This window comes from Trachemys scripta, chromosome 15 (genome assembly GCF_013100865.1).
Source record: "Trachemys scripta elegans isolate TJP31775 chromosome 15, CAS_Tse_1.0, whole genome shotgun sequence".
NCBI classification, from domain to species: domain Eukaryota; kingdom Metazoa; phylum Chordata; order Testudines; family Emydidae; genus Trachemys; species Trachemys scripta.
The window spans coordinates 31,233,469-31,254,744 of record NC_048312.1 but is presented as its reverse complement, the minus strand read 5'-3'; the positions used below and the strand labels follow the sequence as shown (position 1 = coordinate 31,254,744).

General features: G+C 49.2%; 1 protein-coding gene across 10 annotated transcripts in view; it reads right to left on the bottom strand.

The window, feature by feature from the left end:
- Nucleotides 1-18,595: 18,595 nt before the first annotated feature.
- MTMR3 (myotubularin related protein 3) overlaps nt 18,596-21,276 on the bottom strand; it is a 208,749-nt gene continuing 206,068 nt past the window's right edge. For 8 of the 10 annotated variants that reach the window (XM_034790895.1, XM_034790894.1, XM_034790900.1 and 5 more), the window contains one exon: nt 18,596-19,042. In XM_034790895.1, coding sequence (XP_034646786.1) covers nt 18,871-19,042 — 172 coding nt within the window. In that variant the 3' untranslated portion in view covers nt 18,596-18,870. Of the gene's footprint in view, nt 19,043-20,730; nt 20,789-21,276 lie in introns of all 10 variants that reach the window. The other 2 variants (XM_034790903.1, XM_034790904.1) reach the window with 1 other exon arrangement.

Below are 21,276 nucleotides of genomic sequence, written 5' to 3'. Positions count from 1 at the left end.
TTTTGGTTATTAGTAGGTGTCCTTGTTCGTTCCCGATGAGAGTATTTGTTGGTGTCTGCCATTTACCACTGATAAGCCGCGTCATTTTGTAGACGGTTCCTTGTTCACCATGAACAGCTGCATCCTCTGCTTGTATTGACAGATTACACTGGTCTACAATTTTTGAGAAGTCGTCTGCTTCAGAGATAAAATGTGCTATTTATTATGTATTTTGATGTGCTGAATTCAAATATGACAATTAAAACAACTGATTGGCTACTGTTTCTAAGATATTTAAGTTTTTATATTTTATGTCTATGTATATTGTGTAGATAGTAGAGTTTTAATCATAAATTGTAAACCTAGGTCTTTTCATGTGTTTATGGTTGCTTTACATGATAATATTTCACCTGTCCTGTTTATGTAACACTTTAAAAATCAGCAAAAGGGTTATATAAATAAAATTTATTATAAAACAAAAGGCAAAAAACTATTATGTACATAATTTAGTCCTATTCAGTGTCTACTCGGCGCTTCTTGGCTTGTCTCTTGTATTCATTAAATGGAGCATCTCTTGTCACTGTCCAGCAATCGTCTGCAAGCATTGATGGGCTCCATTTGCCCTGATAGCGTTTCTCCATTGTTGCAATGTCCTGGTGAAATCGCTCGCCGTGCTCGTCGCTCACTGCTCGCCGTGCTCGTCGCCACAAAGCTGCCACTGATGTTGGTCATAGTTTATGCACCTCAAAAGTTGTTTCATGTTGTCCTAGGTTTCCTTCATATGGACTGCATGACCAACTGGAATTGGTGGCAAAACATTGCCATTATGCAGTAAAACAGCTTTAAGACTCGTCTTCGATGAATCAATGAACAGTCTCCACTCATCTGGATCGTGAACGATGTTGAGGGCTGCCATCACACCATCGATGTTGTTGCAGGCTACAAGATCATCTTCCATGAAGAAGAATGGGACAAGGTCCTTCTGACGGTCACGGAACATGGAAACCCTAACATCACCTGCCAGGAGATTCCACTGCTGTAGTCTGGAGCCCAACAGCTCTGCCTTACTCTTGGGTAGTTCCAAATCCCTGACAAGGTCATTCAGTTCACCTTTTGTTATGAAGTGTGGTCAGGGCCGGCTCCAGGGTTTTGGCTGCCCCAAGCAGCCAAAAAAAAAAAAAAAAAAAAAAAGCCGCGATCGCGATCTGCAGCGGCAATTCGGCGGGAGGTCCTTTGCTCCCAGCGGGAGTGAGGGACCGTCTGCCAAATTGCCGCCGAATACCTGGACGTGCCGCCCCTCGCCGGAGCGGCCGCCCCAAGCACCTGCTTGTCAGCCTGGTGCCTGGGGCCGGCCCGGGTGTGGTTCAAAGGAGGAGGATGGGAAAAAATGTGGGTCCTGTGACATTGATGGTTCAGGACCAGAAGTTTCATCCTCTTCCTCGTCTGACTCAAGTGAGAATGATTCTGGTGCATCAGGAACCGGCAGTCCTTCTCCGTGGGGTACTGGATGTATGGCTGATGGAATGTTTGGATAATGCACAGTCCACTTTTTCTTCTTTGACACACCTTTCCCAACTGGAGGCACCATGCAGAAGTAACAATTGCTGGTATGATCTGTTGACTATCTCCAAATCACTGGCACTGCAAAAGGCATAGATTTCCTTTTCCTGTTCAACCACTGGCGAAGATTTGTTGCACAAATGTTGCAGCATATGTGTGGGGCCCACCTCTTGTCCTGATCTCCAATTTTGCAGCCAAAAGGTGATAGGCTTTCTTAACCATAGTGGTTATACTGCGCTTTTGTGATGCAAAAGTCACTTCACCACAAACATAGCAGAAGTTATCTGCACTGTTCACACAAGTATGAGGCATCTCTGCTCACTTTGGCTAAACAGAAATGTGTCCCTTTGCAAAATCAAACACTGACAAATAAGAGAGCACGACACTGTATGATTTCTAGAGCTGATCTAGGGCAATTTGTTCAGCAGAGTGCTGTAAGCTTCGTTATGATTGCATCATCCATGACTTCTAGGAATAACATGATGCAATTCATATCATGTATGACGTAATACCAGCTTCAGATTGCATCATTCATTGTTTTGCCTAAAAAGCAAGTACTGTCCAAACCCAGTCATAGATTTATTCATAGATCCAGTCAAAGATGTATTTTAGTCATTTCTGGTTTAAATTGAGATCCCTTCCCTTTATAACTCACTTATCCTCCACCATTCCCAAGTCAAGGGTCATATATACTGACCCAATAGCATATCTTGAAAACTAGAGCCAATCAACAATTTTAAGCATCATTTTCGTTCTTAGTGACCCAGAATTAGTAAAGTTTGACTACATTTATTTCAGAAGCATTTTGGCTGTAGAGCAGTGTTATCAATATAATGCCGTTTGTCTGCTCTCACAAGGTGTTTGACTTTGCCTTGCTCTACTGCTCGTGGTATTTGTCCTTTAGCTTCTGGGATTTTGTGTCTAAAACTATTTTCTTCAGGGCTCATCTGGTTTCTCTGGCGTTCCATGTGCTGGGTGTAATCCACTCCTTTCTTCTCTTCTGCCTGTAGCCTAGACAGGCTTCACTGCTCTGTTTACAAATTACTGTTACTTTGTCCCATTTCTTGTTGATCTCCTCATCTGCATTCCCCGCCTCTTCATCAAGGTCTGCAAGAGTTTGAAACCTGTTCTTTAACTGCAGAATGAAGACTCTGTATTTCAAGGGACTTTAGTTTGTCAATAACATAACTTCTATGTCCCTTTTTTGGTGGACCCACACTTCTCAGTTTTAGCTTGATGGAGGCTGTCACAAGATGGTGGTCGCTGCCAACATCTGCACCCCTTCTCACTTTCACATCTGTCAGTGAGCGTCACCATTTGCCATTGATCATGATATGGTCAATCTGGTTCTTATCTCTGTCATTTGGAGAACACCATGTCAGCTTGTGAATTTCACTATGTTGAAATAGGGTTCTGCGATGACTAGGTCATTCGTATTACAGAAATTAACAAGCCTTTCTCCGTTTTCATTCATGGTGCCACACCTATGTCTTCCCATTGCTCTGTCGTTGTTTGTGTTGTCCTTCCTGACCTTGGCATTCAGGTCTCTAATGAATTAGGTCGTGGTGTGGTACTCTCTCTAACTCTGCCTGTAGCGTAAAGTAGAATTTGTCCTTTACTTCTTCATCGCTGTCATTTGTCGGAGCATAGCACTGAATGAGGATGATATTATTATGTTTCCCTTTCAGTCTGGCTCTCATAAGTCTACTGCTGATAGATTTCCATTCAATCAGGGAATGCTCCACTACCTTCTTCAAAAGGATGGCAACACCCTCATGGTGTTGTCTATCATCCTGTCCAGAAAACAGCAAAGTTTCTCCAGAGGCTGTTGTTAATCTTCCTGATCCCATCCATCCGCTCTCGCTGACACCCAGGATGTGTAAGCTTAGCATCTCATCTTTGCTGTGACCTGAGCTAGCTTCCCTGTTTCATACATTGTCTGTACGTTCCAAAAAACAAGTTTGGTTTTTGTCTTGGTGTTGAGCACTTCAGTCTTCATGCCAGTGGCTTCCTTTCAGCTTTCCCCACTGGCAGTCATACGGGTCATTGACTCCCAATGGCTATCACACACAGAAATGGTCGATTTCTCCATTGCTGTTTCCATAACATATTTTGTTTTTTTATGGGACAGGGTTGTTAGCCTTGTGCCTAACCCCCAACCTGGAGGACCAGGGTGTCTGTTTTGTCTGGTTCCCTCCCCCACAGACCAATCTGGCATGGTTGAACCCTACCAGGAGCAAAAAGCCCCCACCGACACAGACTCTGGGGATCGTTAGAGCACGCAAACTATCCTGCCACGACAAGACACGGACACCAGAGGACAGAGGTCCTGTACACCTGCCTCCAAAATACCTAGTTGTTGCCCTACTCTTTACCTGACTCTAGAGCAGATCTCACAACAAATTTATTGGTGGCCTCCAAGTGCGGCCACCAACTCTCCCTTAATTAATTGTAGGGAAAAAAAGTAAATATTCACAGATTCACGTCCAAATCATTGTAATGTATATTTGTAGGGTTTTTTGGCAGAGTCAATAACAAAAATAATGCTGCCTCCCCTCCCCCATCCAGGACTTAGTGGGTCCTGGGGCTTGCTGCGAAAAATGGTATTTGTATATTTGTTAATATCACAGCATATTTAGTAGCTACCTGGGAGGCTATGGAAAGTGATAAGTGATATTAACGAACATAGAAGGATCACTTTTCACAGATAGCTAGTAAGTCTGCTGTGAAAAGTGATACTTGCATGTTTGTTAATATCACTTTTCTCAGCAAGCCCCAGGACCCATTAAGACCTGGATGGTGAGGGCCGAAGCGGTTAGGCTGCAGGGGCCAGAGGCAATGGGTGCGGAACAGGGGGGCCCCAGGGCAATGGGGGGGAATGGATGCAGGGCTGGGGAGACAGCAGGAGCCCAGGGTAATGGAGGGGGAAGGGGTGAATGCGAGGCCAGGAAGGCAGCAGGGTCCTGGGAGGGGGAGATGGATACAAGGGCATGGGAGGCAGCGGGGGCCGGGGCAATGGGGGTGGATGATGAGCCCCACTGTTGCGTGGCCAGAGCCAGGGCCTGGTGTCTGCGGCCATGCTGCCAGGGCCAAGGCTCAGTGCCCACAGCCAGAACCCGGAGCTAGGGACAGGAACTGCATGGCTGAACCCAGGGATCAGAGCCTGCTGCCAGGCAGCTGAAGCTATGGGTCAGCACCCAGGGCTAGTGCCTGCCGCCACACGGCCAGAGCCCGGAGCCGGGTGCCGGAGTCCAGGAGCGCGTGGCTGGAGCCAGGAGTCAGGGCCTGCTGCTATGTGGCTGGAAACAGCACCTGCTGCTGCGCGGCCAGGGCCAGGGGTCGGCACCATGTGGCAGGAGCCTGGGGACAGAGCTGTGGGTTGGCGCCTACTGCTGTGCAGCTGGAACAGGGGATCAGCACTAGGCCCACGTGGCTGGAAACTGGGGCCAGCACCTGCCACGGCATGGCCAGAACTGGGGGCCAGAAGCCGACTGAAGCTCTGCGGCTGGGGGTCAGTACCTGCTGCCCTGCAACCAGAGCCAGGGGTTAGTGCCCAAAGTTGGTTGGAGCCTGCTGCCGTGCGGCTGGGCTGGGGGTCAATGCCTGTGGCCAGCGCCTGCCACTGCGCGGCCGGAGCTCGGGACTGGAGCTGGGAGCCAGCACCTGATGTCACGCAGCTGGAACCAGGGGCCGGAGGCTGAAGCCCCGCAGCTGGAGGCCGGGGCCATGTGGCCAGAGCCAGGGGAGGGGGGGTGTCAGTACCCGCTGCCCCACGGTCCGAGCCTGGGGCCGGAGCCAGGTTCCTGAATTCCCACTACTGGAGCCTGCCGCCCAACCCCCGCTTCCTCCAAGGTGTGTCAAGAACTCACCTTGCTCCTCCAGTATTGTGCCCCAACTCTCTCCAGAGGCAGTGCAGGGCTACGCATCCAGGAGCAACAAAGAGGGAGGGGGAGGGGCCGATGCTTTGCTTCCCCTTAGAGTACATGGAATGAACAGCTCTTCCACCACCACCCTAAGAGACACATCTTTGTTAATCACCTCTGAACACAGCTGCATGGAGACTCAGGCTCCAGTGTGGTATTTGGATGGCACGTGCAGAGCTTCACACACTCCTGTACAATTTCCTGTCTCATGTAGCAATCACCAGACCCCTGTTGCATTAAGTAAGGGGTCTTTAGGCTTGGATCTTCCCTTTCAGTGGTGAGACAACACTGCCTCTCTGTGGCCAAATATGTAACTGTATAAAAAAGCCAGTTACCTTTTCCGTAACTGGTGTTCTTTGAGATGTGTTACTCATGGCCATTCCACAGCAGGTGTGCGTGCTCGCCATGTGCACTGGTGCCGGATGTTTTTCCCCTAGCAGTACCCATAGGGGAGCACCCATAGCGACCCCTGGAGTGGTGCCTCCATGGTTTTGGGGACCCCCGCCCTCAGTTCCTTCTTGCCAGACAACCCCGACAGAGGGGAAGGAGGCCGGGATGTGGAATGGACATGAGCAACGCATCTCTAAGAACACCAGTTACGGAAAAGGTAACTGGCTTTTCTTCTTCGAGTGATTGCTCATGTGCATTCCACAATAGGTGATTCCAAGCTGTATCTGTCAGAGGTGGGTAGGAGTTCACAGACACTTGGGATGGAGCACAGACCTGCCAAACCCTGCGTCCTCCTTGGTTTGGGAGACGATCGCATTATGCGAGGTGAACGTGTGAACCGAAGACCATGTGGTAGCCCTACAACTGTCCTGAATGGGGACATGGGCCAAAAAGGCAGCCGACGAGGCTTGCCCCCTAGTCGAGTGTGCCCTCACAATTGGCGGCGGGGGGACTCCCATCAGGTTGTAACAGGTACGAATACACGAGGTGATCCAGTTGGAGAGCCGCTGAGTGGAGATCAGCCGGCCTCTCATGCGTTCGGCTGAGGACTTCCTGAATGGCTTTGTACGTTCCAGGTAAAAGGCCAGAGCCCGTCTCACGTCCAGCGTGTGGAGGCGGCGCTCCTCACTGGACGCATGGGGCTTGGGGCAAAGGACCGGCAGGAAAATGTCCTGACCCATGTGGTAGTTGGAGACCACCTTCGGGAGGAACGAAGGATGTGGGCGGAGCTGGACCTTATCCTCCTGGAACACAGTGTACAGGGGTTCAGAGGTCAGGGCCCTGAGCTCCAAGACACGTCTAGCTGACGTGATCGCCAACAGGAAGGCCACCTTCCACGAGAGGTGCGACCAGGAGCATGTAGCTAGTGGCTCAAACGGCGGACCCATCAGCCGGGCCAGTACCAAGTTCAGGTCCCACTGCGGGACTGGGGGCCTAATGTACCGGAAGAGACGATCCAATCCCTTAAGGAATCAGCCAGTCATGGCATGGGAGAACTCTATGTGGCCCTGCACTGGTGGGTGGAAGGCCGATATGGCCGCCAAGTGCACCTTGATGGACCAGGGCGCCAGGCCCTGGGCTCTAAGGTGAAGGAGGTAGTCCAAAACGAGCTGGATTGGGGTAGCCATGGGGGAAACCCCCCGCTCATCTGCCCATCGGGAGAACCAAGACCACTTTCCCAAGTAGGCTCGGCGCATGGAGGGTCGCCTGCTTTCCAAGAGGACGCGCTGAACCTTTCCTTCTGGCCTAACCATTGAGCAGCCATGCCATGAGGTGGAGTTCCGCTAGGTTGGGGGGAGGAGGTGGCCCTGGCTTGTGAGGGTCCCATACCAATGCTGCCTGGGCCATGCCAGGGCAATCAGGAGGACCTGGGCCCCGTCTGTCTTTATCTTTTCCAGGACCTTGCTGATCAGCGGGAACAGGGAGAAGGCATAAAGAAACTGGCCTGACCAGGATAGGAGGAAGACATCAGAGATAGCGCCCCATCCCAGCCCCTCGCCTGGAGCAGAACCGGGGACATCGATGGGTCTGCCAAGTCGTGAACAGGTCCACCTGGGGAGTTACCCACTCCAGGAAAAATCTTTGCACCACCTCTGGCTGAAGAGACCACTCGTGCTGAGAGAAGAAGTCCCTGCTCAAGTGATCCGCCCATGAGTTCCGGGCGCTTGCTAGGTGGTAGGCCTGTAGGCAAATGTCGTGGCCTATACAGAAGTCCCACAGCTTGAGGGCTTCCAAGCAGAGGATCGGGCCCCACCTTGCCTGTTGATGTAAAACATCGAGGCCGTGTTGTCCCTGAGAACCCTGACCACCCTCCCTTCAGGCGTGAGTGGAAGGCCACTCCTGAGCTCCTTGACGTTTATGTGGAGGGCCAGGTCCTCTGCAGACCACAGAACTTGGGTCTGAACATCTCCCACATGGGCTCCACACCCAGGTCTGATGGGTCAGACACCAGTTCCATCGACGGGGGCCTGCCTCTGAACGGGACCCTACGGAACATGTTCCCCGGGGAGGACCATAATTGTAAGGAGGCAATCACAGGCTCGGGCACAGTGAGGACCTTGTCCATCCTGACTGGGAGAACACCGAGGACAACCAGAGCTGGAGGGGCCTCATCCTGGGTCTGGCATGGCGAACCACATATGTGCACGCCGGCATGTGACCCAAGAGCTGGAGAAAAACAAGGAATCTGGTGGCACCTTAAAGACTAACAGATTTATTTGGGCATAAGCTTTCGTGAGTAAAAACCTCACTTCTTCAGATGCATAGAGTGAAAGTTACAGATGCAGGCATTATATACTGACACATGGAGAGCAGGGAGTTACTTCGCAAGTGGAGAACCAGTGTTGACAGGGCCAATTCAATCAGGGTGGATGTAGTCCACTCCCAATAGTAGATGAGGAGGTGTCAATTCCAGGAGAGGAAAAGCTGCTTCTGTAATGAGCCAGCCACTCCCAGTCCCTATTCAAGCCTAGATCAATGGTGTTGAATTTGCAAATGAATTTTAGTTCTGCTGTTTCTCTTTGAAGTCTGTTTCTGAAGTTTTTTTGTTCAATGATAGTGACTTTTAAATCTGTAATAGAATGACCAGGGAGATTGAAGTGTTCACTTACTGGCTTATGTATGTTACCATTCCTGATGTCCGATTTGTGTCCATTTATTCTTTTGCGGAGGGACTGTCCAGTTTGGCCAATGTACATGGCAGAGGGGCATTGCTGGCACATGATGGCATATATGACATTAGTGGATGTGCAGGTGAATGAGCCCTTGATGGTGTGGTTGATGTGGTTGGGTCCTCTGATGCTGTTGCCAGAGTAGATATGGGGACAGAGTAGCCAACGAGGTTTGCTACAGGGATAGGTTCCTGGGTTGGTGTTTCTGTGGTGTGGTGTGTAGTTGCTGGTGAGTATTTGCTTCAGGTTGGGGGGTTGTCTGTAAGCGAGGACTGGCCTGCCTCCCAAGGTCTGTGAGAGTGAGGGATCATTTTCCAGGATAGGTTGTAGATCGTGGATAATGCGCTGGAGAGGTTTTAGCTGGGGGCTGTATGTGATGGCCAGTGGTGTTCTGTTATTGTCCTTGTTGGGCCTGTTCTGTAGTAGGTGATTTCTGGGTACCCGTCTTGCTCTGTCAATCTGTTTCCTCACTTCCCCAGGTGGGTATTGTAGTTTTACGAATGCTTGATAAAGATCTTGTAGGTGTTTGTCTCTGTCTGAGGGGTTGGAGCAAATTCGGTTGTATCTGTAGACAATGGATCGTGTGATGTGTCTTGGATGGAAGCTGGAGGCATGTAGGTACGTATAGCGGTCAGTAGGTTTCCGGTATAGGGTGGTGTTTATGTGACCATCACTTATTTGTACTGTAGTGTCCAGGAAGTGGATCTCTTGTGTGGACTGGTCCAGGCTGAGGTTGATGGTGGGGTGGAGATTGTTGAAGTCCAGGTGGAATTCTTCAAGGGCCTCCTTTCCGTGGGTCCATATGATGAAGATGTCATCAATGTAGCGCAAGTAGAGGAGGGGCACTAGGGGACGAGAGCTGAGGAAGCGTTGTTCTAAGTCAGCCATAAAAATGTTGGCATACTGTGGGGCCATGCGGGTACCCATAGCAGTGCCACTGACTTGAAGGTATAAGTTGTCCCCAAATCTGAAGTGGTTGTGGGTGAGGACAAAGTCACAAAGCTCAGCCACCAGGCTTGCTGTGGCTTCATCAGGGATACTGTTCCTGACAGCTTGTAGTCCATCCTCATGTGGAATATTGGTATAAAGTGCTTCTACATCCATGGTGGCCAGGATGGTGTTTTCAGGAAGAACATCAATGCATTGTAGTTTCCTCAGGAAGTCGGTGGTGTCTCGAAGATAGCTGGGAGTGCTGGTAGCATAGGGTCTGAGGAGAGAGTCCAAATAGCCAGATAATCCTGCTGTAAGAGTGCCAATGCCTGAGATGATTGGGCATCCAGGGTTTCCGGGTTTATGGATCTTGGGTAGCAGATAGAATACCCCTGGTCGGGGTTCTGGGGGTGTGTCCATGTAGATTTGTTCCCGTACTGTAGCTGGGAATTTCTTGAGCAGATGGTGTAGTTTCTTTTGGTATTCCTCAGCGGGATCAGAGGATAGCGGCCTGTAGAATGTGGTCTTGGAGAGTTGCCTGGCAGCCTCCTGTTCATAATCTGACCTGTTCATTATGACTACAGCACCTCCTTTGTCAGCCCCTTTGATGATAATGTCAGAGTTGTTTCTGAGGCTGTGGATGGCATTGCGTTCTGTACAGCTGAGGTTATGGGACAAGTGAGGTTGTTTGTCCACAATTTCAGCCTGTGCACGTCTGCGGAAACACTCTATGTAGAGGTCCAGTCTGTCATTTCGACCGTCAGGAGGAGTCCACGCAGAGTTCTTCTTCTTGTAGTGTTGGTAGGAGGGTTCCTGTGGGTCAGTGCACTGTTCAGTGGTGCGTTGAAAATATTCCTTGAATCGAAGACGACAAAAGTAGGCTTCCAGATCACCGCAGAACTGTATCATGTTCGTGGGGATGGTGGGACAGAAAGAGAGTCCCCGAGATAGGACAGATTCTTCTGCTGGGCTAAGTGTGTGGTTGGAAAGATTGACAATGTTGTTAGATGAGTTGAGGGTACCATTGTTATAGCTCCCAGTGGCAGGTATTAGTTTAGATAGCTTACTGTCCTTTTTCCTCTGTAGAGAAGTGAAGTGTGCATTGTAAATGGCTTGTCTCATTTTTGTAAAGTCCAGCCACGTGGAAGTTTGTGTGGAAGGTTGGTATTGTATGAGAGTCTCCAGTTCTGAGAGCTCATTCTTGATCTTCTCCTGTCTGCTGTACAGGATGCTGATCAGGTGGTTCCTCAGTTTCTTTGAGAGTGTGTGGCACAGTCTCTCACCATACTCAGTGTAGTATGTTGATTGCAATGGATTTTTTACCTTCAGTCCTTTTGGTATGATGTCCATCTGTTTGCATTTGGAGAGGAAGATGATGTCTGTCTGTATCTGTGCAAGTTTTTTGTCGAGGTTGATGGATTTCCACTCCATACGGCTAAATTTCACTCTATGCATCCGAAGAAGTGAGGTTTTTACTCACGAAAGCTTATGCCCAAATAAATCTGTTAGTCTTTAAGGTGCCACCAGACTCCTTGTTGTTTTTGTAGATACAGACTAACACGGCTACCCCCTGATACTTTACACCATGCAAAGAGCTAGAGACATGCTCTGGCTGTTGTCACTGGAAACTTTGTGACTGTGTCGATGAGCCCTTTCAGGGTCTCGAACCTGTCTGGTGGGAGGGAGGCTCTGGCCGACATGGCGTCTAGGACTGCCAAAATAAACTCTATGCGCTGTACCGGGACTAATGTGGACTTGGTGTCGTTCACCAACAGGCCCAGAGTGGTGCACGTGGACAGAAGGAGCGCCACATGATCCTGCACCTGTGACCGGGAGCTGCCCTTGACCAGCCAGTCGTCCAGATAGGGGAAGATCTGGACCCCACGGCACCTGAGGTAGGCCGCCACCACAGACATACACTTTGTAAATACCCTGGGGGCAATGGACAGGCCAAATGGGAGGACCGTGAATTGGTAGTGCTCCTGCCCAACCATGAAACGGTGGAAGCGTCTGTGCCCCTCGAATATATGGATGTGGAAGTACGTGTCCTGCAGATTGAGGGCGGCGTACCAGCCCCCGGGATCCAGGGAGGGAATGATGGAGGCCAGGGAGACCATGCGGAACTTGAGCTTCATCATGTGCTGGTTCAGACCTTGCAGGTCCAGGATGAGCCTGAGTGCCCCTTTGGTCTTCGGGATAAGGAAATGGCGGGAGTAGTACCCCCTGCGTTTGAACTCCACTGGCACCACTTCCACCGCTCCTAGGCCAAGGAGCCGCCCCACCTCCTGTTCGAGCAGGGCCTCGTGAGAGGGGTCCCCCAGGATGGACTGGGACAGAGGGTGGTTGGGTGGGGTAGAGGTAAACTGGAGGGTGTAGCCCCAGGAGATGGTGCTGAGGACCCATCAATCTGAGGTCAGCCGCGACCACTCCAGGAGAAAAGCACACAACCAGTTGGAGAAGGGAAGCTTTACTGCAGGTGGATCCCTGATGTGAACTGGTAAATCGCCCCCGGGCGTCCTGTCAAAACTGCCATTTCCCTGCCTGTTTGCCCTTGGAGGACCCAGGCTAGGGGGCAGACCGGGACTGCCTCTGCAAATTTTTTTATAGTCCCGCGAATTTTTATAAGGGGGCTCGTATTTAGACTGGGTGGCCTGGGTGGGAGCCTGCTATGGCTTAAACTTAGGTCTAGCTAGAGCCGGAACATAGAGGCCAAGAGTCTTAAGTGTAGTGCGGGAGGCTTTCAGGCCATGCAGTTTTATGTCTGTCTGTTCTGCAAACAGAGCCTTGCCGTCAAATGGGAGGTCCTGCAAGGAGTCCGCGCCTCACTGGACAGCCCAGACAGATGGAGCCACGACACCCTTCTCATGGACACCGCAGAGGCCATGGACCACGTGGCTGTGTCCACCACATCCAATGCTGCCTGCAAGGTTGTCCTGGCAGCAGCTCTACCCTCCTCCACCAGAGCTTTGAACTCCTTCCTGTCACACTCCTGGAGGGAGTCCTCGAAACGGGGCAGAGACAGGGCTAATGCTTCCATTTAGGCAATCTAGGCGGTTGCCTAGGGTGCCAGGATTTGGGGGGATGGCATTTTGCCACCCTTGGCGGTGGGGGGTCCTTCTGCGCTCCGGGTCTTCAGCGGCAATTCTGCGGCGGGTCCTTCACTCGCTCTGGGACCCGCCGCTGAAGTGCCCCGAAGACTGGGAGCGCGGAAGGACCCCCCCGCCGCAGAATTGCCGACGACGACTGGGAGCACGGAAGGACCCAATATTATAGGGGCCAAAAACCCTGGCGCCATTCCTGGGCAGAGAGCCCCACAGATTTAACTCATACTGGCCCAGGAGAGCCTGATGGCTCACCACCCATAACTGGAAATTCGAGGACGAATAAATTTTTCTCCCAAATGAATCCAGCCTCCTTGAGTCTTTATTTTTCAGAGTAGGGACTGGGTGGCCCTGCCACTCCCTGTGGTTGACCGACTTGACCACGAGGCAGTTGGGGCAGGGTGGGTGTATGTATAGGTATTCATGCCCCTTGGCAGGAACAAAATACTTGCATTCCGCTCTCTTAGAGATGGGGGGCAATGAGGCTGGGGTTTGCCACAAGGCATTTGAAATTTTTGCCACACCTTCGTGGAGTGGAAAGGCCACCCTGCCCGGTACCGAGGTGGACAGGACGTTAAAGAGGGAGTCCGAGGGCTCCTCCACCTCTTCTGCCTGAAGGTTGAGGTTTGATGCCACCCTTTTCAATAGTTCCTGGTGGGCTTTAGAGTCCTCCTGCGGGACGGAGGGAGGAGGGACCATAATTGCCTCATCAGGGGAGGGTGAAAAGGCGGGTGCGGTACTTTGCGTGTCCACCGGCACTGGAGGATCCACCCCCTGGTTGCTCTCCGGGCACAGCGCCGAAGATGTATGTCCCACCGACTCCTTCCTCGGAGGCTGGGAGAGGGAGGCCTACAGCTGTTCCAAGGCTCTGGCCACTGAGCGAGCCCCCACTGGGGGCTGTGTCGGGGCCATGGTGGCCACTTGTACCATTGTGCCGGTGCCACCGCACCTGCTGTGGCACCAGCAAAGCCAGCTGTTCGGCCTGGCTAGCCTGTCCCATTGATGAACGACTACGAAGGGAGGCCGGGCTGACCTATGACCTGCCGCTGTTCCTGGACCAGGAGGAGCAGTAGTGCCAGGAGTGGTGCCAACCACGAGATCGTGATCCTGATGTGGAAGAATCGTACTGCCAGTAGCAGCTGCTATGTGATTGCCTCTGGCGGGCAGATCCGCGATGGCAAGGTGCCGGCGATCGACACCCAGGGTAACGGGAGCAGTGCCGGGGCGGGGTCCTGGAGTGAGACGACGAACGGGAGCTGTGTCAACATTCGTGTCACAACTGGCTACGATAGACCCTCAGAGACGAGGACCTTTGGCGTCGTCTGCCTCGGTCCCATCGGTGTCCACTCCTCGAGGTGGAGCGGTGCCTGCAGTCTCTGTCAGTCGGAACCCAGCTAGACAACTTGATGGTGGTCAACGGTGACTGTGTGGACTATGCATGGGACAGTTGCTGAGTGGCGAATGGCATCGGGAACATTCCCTCAACCATGACCGGTACCGAGTCAGGGACGACTGCGGAGATCCCAGAGTTCAGCTTGCCTCTGGACCGTGGGGCCAACATTGGCGGTGCTCCTGGTACCGGCATGGACATAACATCCCGGGCTGCTTGCAGAGCCTCTGGCATGGAGGACATCCGGACATCCAGGGAAGCCTGCTCCGAATGGGCAGGGCTACTCCGCTTGACCTGAGTCGGAGGCCTAGAGGCTGATGGGGACCGAGGACTACCCAACATACGTCTAGCCTCTCCCCCAGTCTTGCTCCAGTGCCGCGGCGGCGAAGGCCTCTTCTTAGCCTTCTTGGTGTGCCCAGTGGACAGGGAGCGGTGCCGACTGGTAGATGGCACCGGGGGGGTCCCTGTGCACTGAAAGCGTGGCACCCGGTGCCGACTTGGAGCGGCGCGCTGGAGTCAGGGTCAATGCCGACTCCATCAGGATGGCCCGGAGCCGAATGTCTCTCTCGGTCCGAGGCTTGAAAGACTTGCAAATCTTACAGCGATCACTGAGATGGGTTTCACCCAAACAGTGTAAACAGTCCGTGTGCGGATCACTCACTGGCATCGGGAGCCTACAAGTGTGGCACTACTTACAACCCAGGGCACGGGTCATGCTCCGGCCTGGCTGCACTAAACTAATCTAATCAACTACTTAACTACAGGTAGTTGATTAGATTAACTGTAAGTAGTTAAATACAGGTAGTTAAGTAGTTGATTAGAACAAACAAACAAGGGTTCTGGAGGAGAACTGCAGCAGAACTGGAACAGAGCAGTTCCGAAGCACTTTCACTGGCGGTAAGAAGGAACTGAGGGTGGGGGGAGTGCGCAGCACCCCTTATATCGCGCCATGGAGGCGCCACTCTAGGGGTTGCTAGGGACGCTCCCCTACGGGTACTGCTAGGGGAAAAACTTGCAGCACTAGTGCATGTGGCAAGCACGCACACCTATTGTGGAATGCACATGAGCAATCACTCGAAGAAGCGCCGCCCAGCACCCGTCCCGTACCCCTGTCCCCTCACACACCCAAACTCTGCTGCTGCTGGGGGGAGGGGAGGGGGAGGGAAGAAACGGTGGCCTGCGACTTCCCCAGCAGTGGCCGGTGTGACTGGAGCAGGGGTTGCCTGAGCTGCCCCTGAGCCAGGTGCACTGGCCGCTGCAGAAGTCACTGAGGTCACGGAATACATTACTTCTGTGACAAACTCGCACCCATAATAGCGCACAATATTATATGGGCTTTTTTATTTTGTTCTTGAAGCTGTGAGATACAGCCAATGGTTTTGATCCCTGCTCTGTCCCGAATCTGCAGTATTATTTAATTTTCAAAGAAAAGGCAATAAGAAAAACTTATAAAACAACTGTGCACCACACCGGTGTGACTAGAACAGGGCTGTCCCTAAATAACCAAGAGATGCTCAGAGAATACTTCAGTCTCCCAGAGAGTTCAATAAAATAATCCCTTCTCTGACTTAAAATATGGAAGACAAAAATAATAACAAAAGGAATAGAAGTTTGTGTGATGGAAAGTGACTAGGTATGTAGTAAGCCTGGGGTGCTGAAATGAACTAGCTGCCCTAATGGAGGAACATTACTCAGGCCCCTAAGTAGGTTAGATTTGCAGAACTAGCAGATGAGTTCTCCACCTTTGGGAGAGATGAAGAGAGTTTTCAGCGTTAAACCTGAGTCCGTTTGGTTTGTTCCCAAAGAGCCACAGCTGCACCATCAACATTGAGAATAAGGAGAAAGGTTGCAAGTAAGAACTGAGCTTTAACTTCCCCACCAACATTGTCAAATGGTAAATGTTAAGGCATGGTTACTGCAGAGGATAGAAATGCACAGATCTCCTGTTTCCAAACCCCACTGAAACCGGATGTGAAGACTGTGGTGACCTAGGCCATTCTACACTGATGTGGTTGTGGTAATAAAGTCATTGGCTCAAACTCTGAAATTTGATGGTCCATTCAGGGTAAGAGAAATCTGAGGTACAAAGGTAGTTTTAACTCTCTTAACACCCAGTACTCCTGCCCAAGAGAAAACTGTATTGATTGTTATGGAGCAATACCTGATGCTCCATATGTTTTCATACCAGAAAAACTAAGTTTAATGTTTTTCTTCTAAATTTAAGAGCACCAGTGTGCTCCTTGCAAAGACTCTCAGTGGAAAAGAAAGCAAGAGGAGGCTTATGACAAGCTCCTTTATGAAAGGTTTCTTGGTGTTTCTGTTGAACCTCAAATATTTCACCTACAAAGGACAGCAAGAAAAATAAATTAGGAAGTGTATTAGCAAATGCTCCCATGCAAAACTCTAAACTTTATTCACCTTTATTTATATATTTAACATTTCTAAAGTATTTACTTCTTGCTTTGACAAAAATGAAAAATATAGGAGCACTTTACTCCTCCTTAGGAGAGAAGGGTTATATATACAACTATGGAGAGATATCGGTTCCCCCTTTACATACAAAGAAAAATAATATTAATAAAAAAGTGCTTCATTGATCATAAAAGACTAAGAGCTGCAAGCATTCATTCACACTATATATCACATACCCAAAAAACCCGTATCATAACCTCTTGGCACCTGTCATTAGGAACTGCAGAATCTGACTTATTCCGGACTCTGCACCACAAAACCACACAATGTTAGTGTGTAGAACTACACCATGTCCACTAAGGTCGAGCTTCTAATCACTAGCCTCAAAGGAAAAACCAGAGAGATAGGAGCTGGTTTCTGTTCCAACCTTCTCAGCTGTACCTGGAACTGTAACCACTGTAGCAGTTCTAGTCAGGATTTTTACTGCATTTTCCCAGGAATAATTCATTTTCGATAAAACTCGAATTGGAGACCCTAGATTTTTCTTTGCTTTTCCCCTGATGATGATTTCCAAGTGTTTCAAAACATGTACCAGGGAGGAGCCCAAAGAGCATTGTTACCAGACATCCTGCCCTCTAGGCACATGGGCTCCTATGCTAAACCAGCATCTTGGAACATTCATTTTCATCTTGTAAATCTTCAGCTTACACTACAGCAGTGTATGCGCCTTTCACAAGCAGTGTGAAAAGTTCAGACATCAAAAATAAAATACTTTGACATGTCTTTCCCCTAAGGTTCTACCAGCTATTCGGAGATGCTTCTCTCTTTATGAAGTTCACTCTAGGAGGTGTCATTTTGATGTTCTACTGAAGGCAAGTACCCCTCTAGCCCAAGACCCATTATAATTCCTTGCACCTTTGTACTCAGAAACTTTTACATACTCCAAGGGAATCTGTTCTACTTGAGCATGTCAGAAGTAGAAGCTGTCACAGCTTAGCCTAGATAATATATTATACATTATAATGTACATTTCTTCCTTCTCCAAACTGCATTAAGCATACTGTATCAAAAGGAAAAGGGTGTGTGAGAGTACCAAATGGTCTCATTAAGAAATAGATATTCCAAAGGCTCACAATTTAATGAGGTGGTTTTAAAAGTAGCTTTCAAATTGGGGGGAGGGGAGGATCCATGATTTGTTTTGGTTCTTGATTATATGCTTGTTCAGGATTATCAAGTCTACAGTATACAGATCACAGAATGAAAAGGAGGAAATGTTCCACAGACATGACAAGCATCAATGTACTTATTTTCACTGACTGGTAGCCTCAGGCCAGTGAAATTTTACTCAGCAAGATATCACAGCCATTCTATAGTTGCTTTGAAATCTCTCATTAAAGTGTGAGTCTGATCATGAGTATGACATTCAGTCTATGTTTGAATGCACCACAGTGAGTGCCCGATCAATGAACCAGCTCTGTATTCTGGATAAACTATTCTAAAAAAATGGGACAAGGGTAGTAGTTTAAAGGTCTACTAATTTCTCTGACACAGTTTTCTTTATGATGAGTTACATTTACAGAACCTTACATAGAAGCACCTGTGTAAAACCAGTCCTGAACAGGAAGCCATTCAATGCCCTTCCCTTTCACTTCCCTTAAACAAGCACATACTTTCCTTAGCCAAAGGTGTCCAGGTGTTTCCACTCAAAGCCACAGCCGGCTTGGCTAATGGCAATAAAAGATGTGGATTACATATGTAAATACAGAGCCGCTGAGTATGGTAATCTGTGATTGATTCCCCTTTTATGCAGTGAGGCTAACTAAACCCACTCTAAGAACAGAGGAAGAGTCCTCTCTTGGGAAAGAGATTCCCATTTTTTCTAGCAGCAACAGTTTCCCAAACAGCAGTTTCTTGTTTGGAAGTAACAGGAGTGACTGAAAGCACTAGCACTGACACGACAGGTATTCACACTCCGCACGCTGTCTCTGGACTGATTCCCCTCCTCTCCTTTCCTCCATAAAATTGAGAAGTCTGTCTGCAGCACAGTTCAATGGTGGTGCAGCTAGAAGAATGAGGGAGACCTGGTCCTGGGCCCAGCCCCTTTCCCACCTCCCCAGTCTTCCAGAAAAACAAAAAAAACAAAAAAACAAACAAAAAAAAATACATACATACATACATACATATATATATATATATATATATATATACACACACACACACACACACACACACACACACACCCCAACAGGATAAAAAGGAAAGGGGGGAATAGCTGGAAAAGAAGAATTCCACAATCCAGTGGTACGTCCTAGAGTTCTGTCCCTCTGAGCAGTGATCCATGCCCAAACTCCAAAGTGCACGGCTTCTCCAGTCCTACCAGCCTCTGTCCACCAAGCATGTCTGTTTAGGAGAAGAGTCAACATGGTCTTTTTCACCCTTCCTTCTAGGCTGGAGCTTCAATTTGAAGAGGCAGCGATGGGTTTATCCAGTTCAAGGTCAAGGCTGGAACTACTGGGATGCAAGCTGCTGTAGCAAGATTTGCAGACTCTGCTGGGTTCAAAGAGCTGTTGACTGGGAACTGGCACCTTCTGGTTACAGCAACTGGAGCAAAACACATTCCCACAATTCCTTGGATCAAGAACAGAAAGAGAGGAGAGAAATGGAAGAAAAAACAATTAGAAGCAATTTGATTTAGCGCGACAAGTTTTAATATTACAGTGTGCCTCTGCAGGTGAACGAAGTGCTAGTGAAAGGGGTCAGACTGATAGCCCTGGAGACTGCAGGTATTCTCTAGACAACAGAGCAGAGGCAGAGACAGGGCAAGCTTCCCCTTCCAACCACACCCCTGTGTTTCACCACTGATGGGACCACCTCTAAAGCAGATAAGAGATTGAGTCTCCCATTTGTGATTCAATCACTGGCCTCTACTAAGACTTAGGTGCTTTTGAAATTTTACCCCAAGTGACTTGGGCAGCTATGTCCCATTTTCAGTGGGACTCACAGGTGTTTAAGGCTACAGTTGCACTAGAGGGTTTACAGTGGCAGAGCTGCACTGATGCAGCTTGCAACGTTGTAAGCTCCCTAATGTAACCCACAAACAGTGCTGTCTACACTGATGCTTAGGTCGGTGTCACTTACATCGCTTGGGGGGGAGAAGGGGGGAGAAAGGGGGTGCTTTTTCCACACCCCTGAGTGATATAAGTTACACCGCAGTACGTGCTAGTGTAGATATAGCCTAAGTCATGTGACTTTGAAAATTTTATCCTCATGTTCAATTGTGGGGTGCACTAGGAACTGGACTGAGACCCCCAACTCAGTGGAAGTAGGTCAAAGAGCTGTTGGATGGTGAAGCTTCTGTTTACTACCAATCTTGTCCATATTTGAAACAGTGACCTAAAGGCTCCATGTCCCCATAATCCTCTAACACTACAGTATTCCTTTTTGGGAAGTGAGAGTACAAAGGGGTAACTAAGCCTTTTTTCTTGTTTCTTACACGTATATGCTTTGAAAGATTTAAAAATGGGCCAGAGAAAATACGATAAAACTTTAACAAATGTAGTCTACCCACTACCTCCAAGATCCAATAAAGGTCTGTGCTGCGATGGTTGTAGCTCAGTGGAACCATAGCGGCATCATACTTCCGCACACAGAAAATGTGAAAATCAACCAGAACCATGCAAAGCCATGGGATGAGCAGCCATGTATTCCATGCTTAGAAAGTGACACTAACAGTGCAGCAGAACAAGCAGTCTTATACACATTCCTGTCAGGTGTCAGTTGGCGGAGGCATGCTGGCTCATGCACCTCAGGGGAGTCATGGATAAATTTGGAATCTTGAAAATGATTAAATTTTTCACCCCCACCCGCCCAAATCCTGGCTCTGATCATTCTAAGCTGATGAGCACTATAGTTCACACCCCTGCCCTCCAAACTAGGCAGGCATTATTAAGACGTTAACACTGTACTTCAGGGACCTGAAATTTTCAAATTTTACACAGAAGTTTCCAGAGTTTATCTGCTTGGCTTATGTTTTTCTCATTAACTCTTTGGTGTTAGGATTTTGTGCCGGTAGGGGCTTATGGGGGGAGATCTTGATTTCCTGCTGCCTAGAGACTGATGGGCAGAAAAGTCTGAATGTGTCTAGCAGCCTTGATTAATCTTTCAATGCCAGGAGACAAGATTTCCTGATGCTAGTAACTGGTGGAGTGACAGACAGCAAAGGGAAATCCCATTTCTCACCTCAATGGGCTAATTTCCCCAGCTCTGCACAGCAGCTTCTGGTTATAAAGCTCTAACCTTAGCACTAGGAAACTCACTTTGGCTAGACTCGTACAGTGGTTTTTGAAGTCTTCGTATGGACTCCATTAGAAACTGCTATTAGAAAAAACCGCAGGAGTGAAAACAGTTTAATGCAATGCAATACCGAGAAGCCCGGCAGGAAAGCAGTTCAGATATTCTAGAGCTCTGTTTCAGAAAGGACAATTATCCAGCAGAAACTTACTTTTGACAGACTAGAACAAAATGGTTTTCTGGAGAAAAGCAGCAAAACATTTTTTTAAATCTGTTTAGATCAGCAGCTTGTCTCACACACCTGATCTGTTTTCTCTTAGGGTTCTCCCCCTAACTCCTGAAGGGCCTTGTACTTTGCTAGAGGTTCATTCAATCTCATCTATCTTGCCTCTTTAACAGACACCAGAGGCTCAATGGAAAATGTCATATTCCTCCTCTGAGAGACGACCTGACTTTTGCTTTCCCAACAACCTGCTATCACTCCCACCTTCTCTTGCCAAGTAATAAACATCTACCCTTACCCTTTCTCCACCAGGCTCTACTTACTTGCTTCCCCCACGGTATTTTTTACT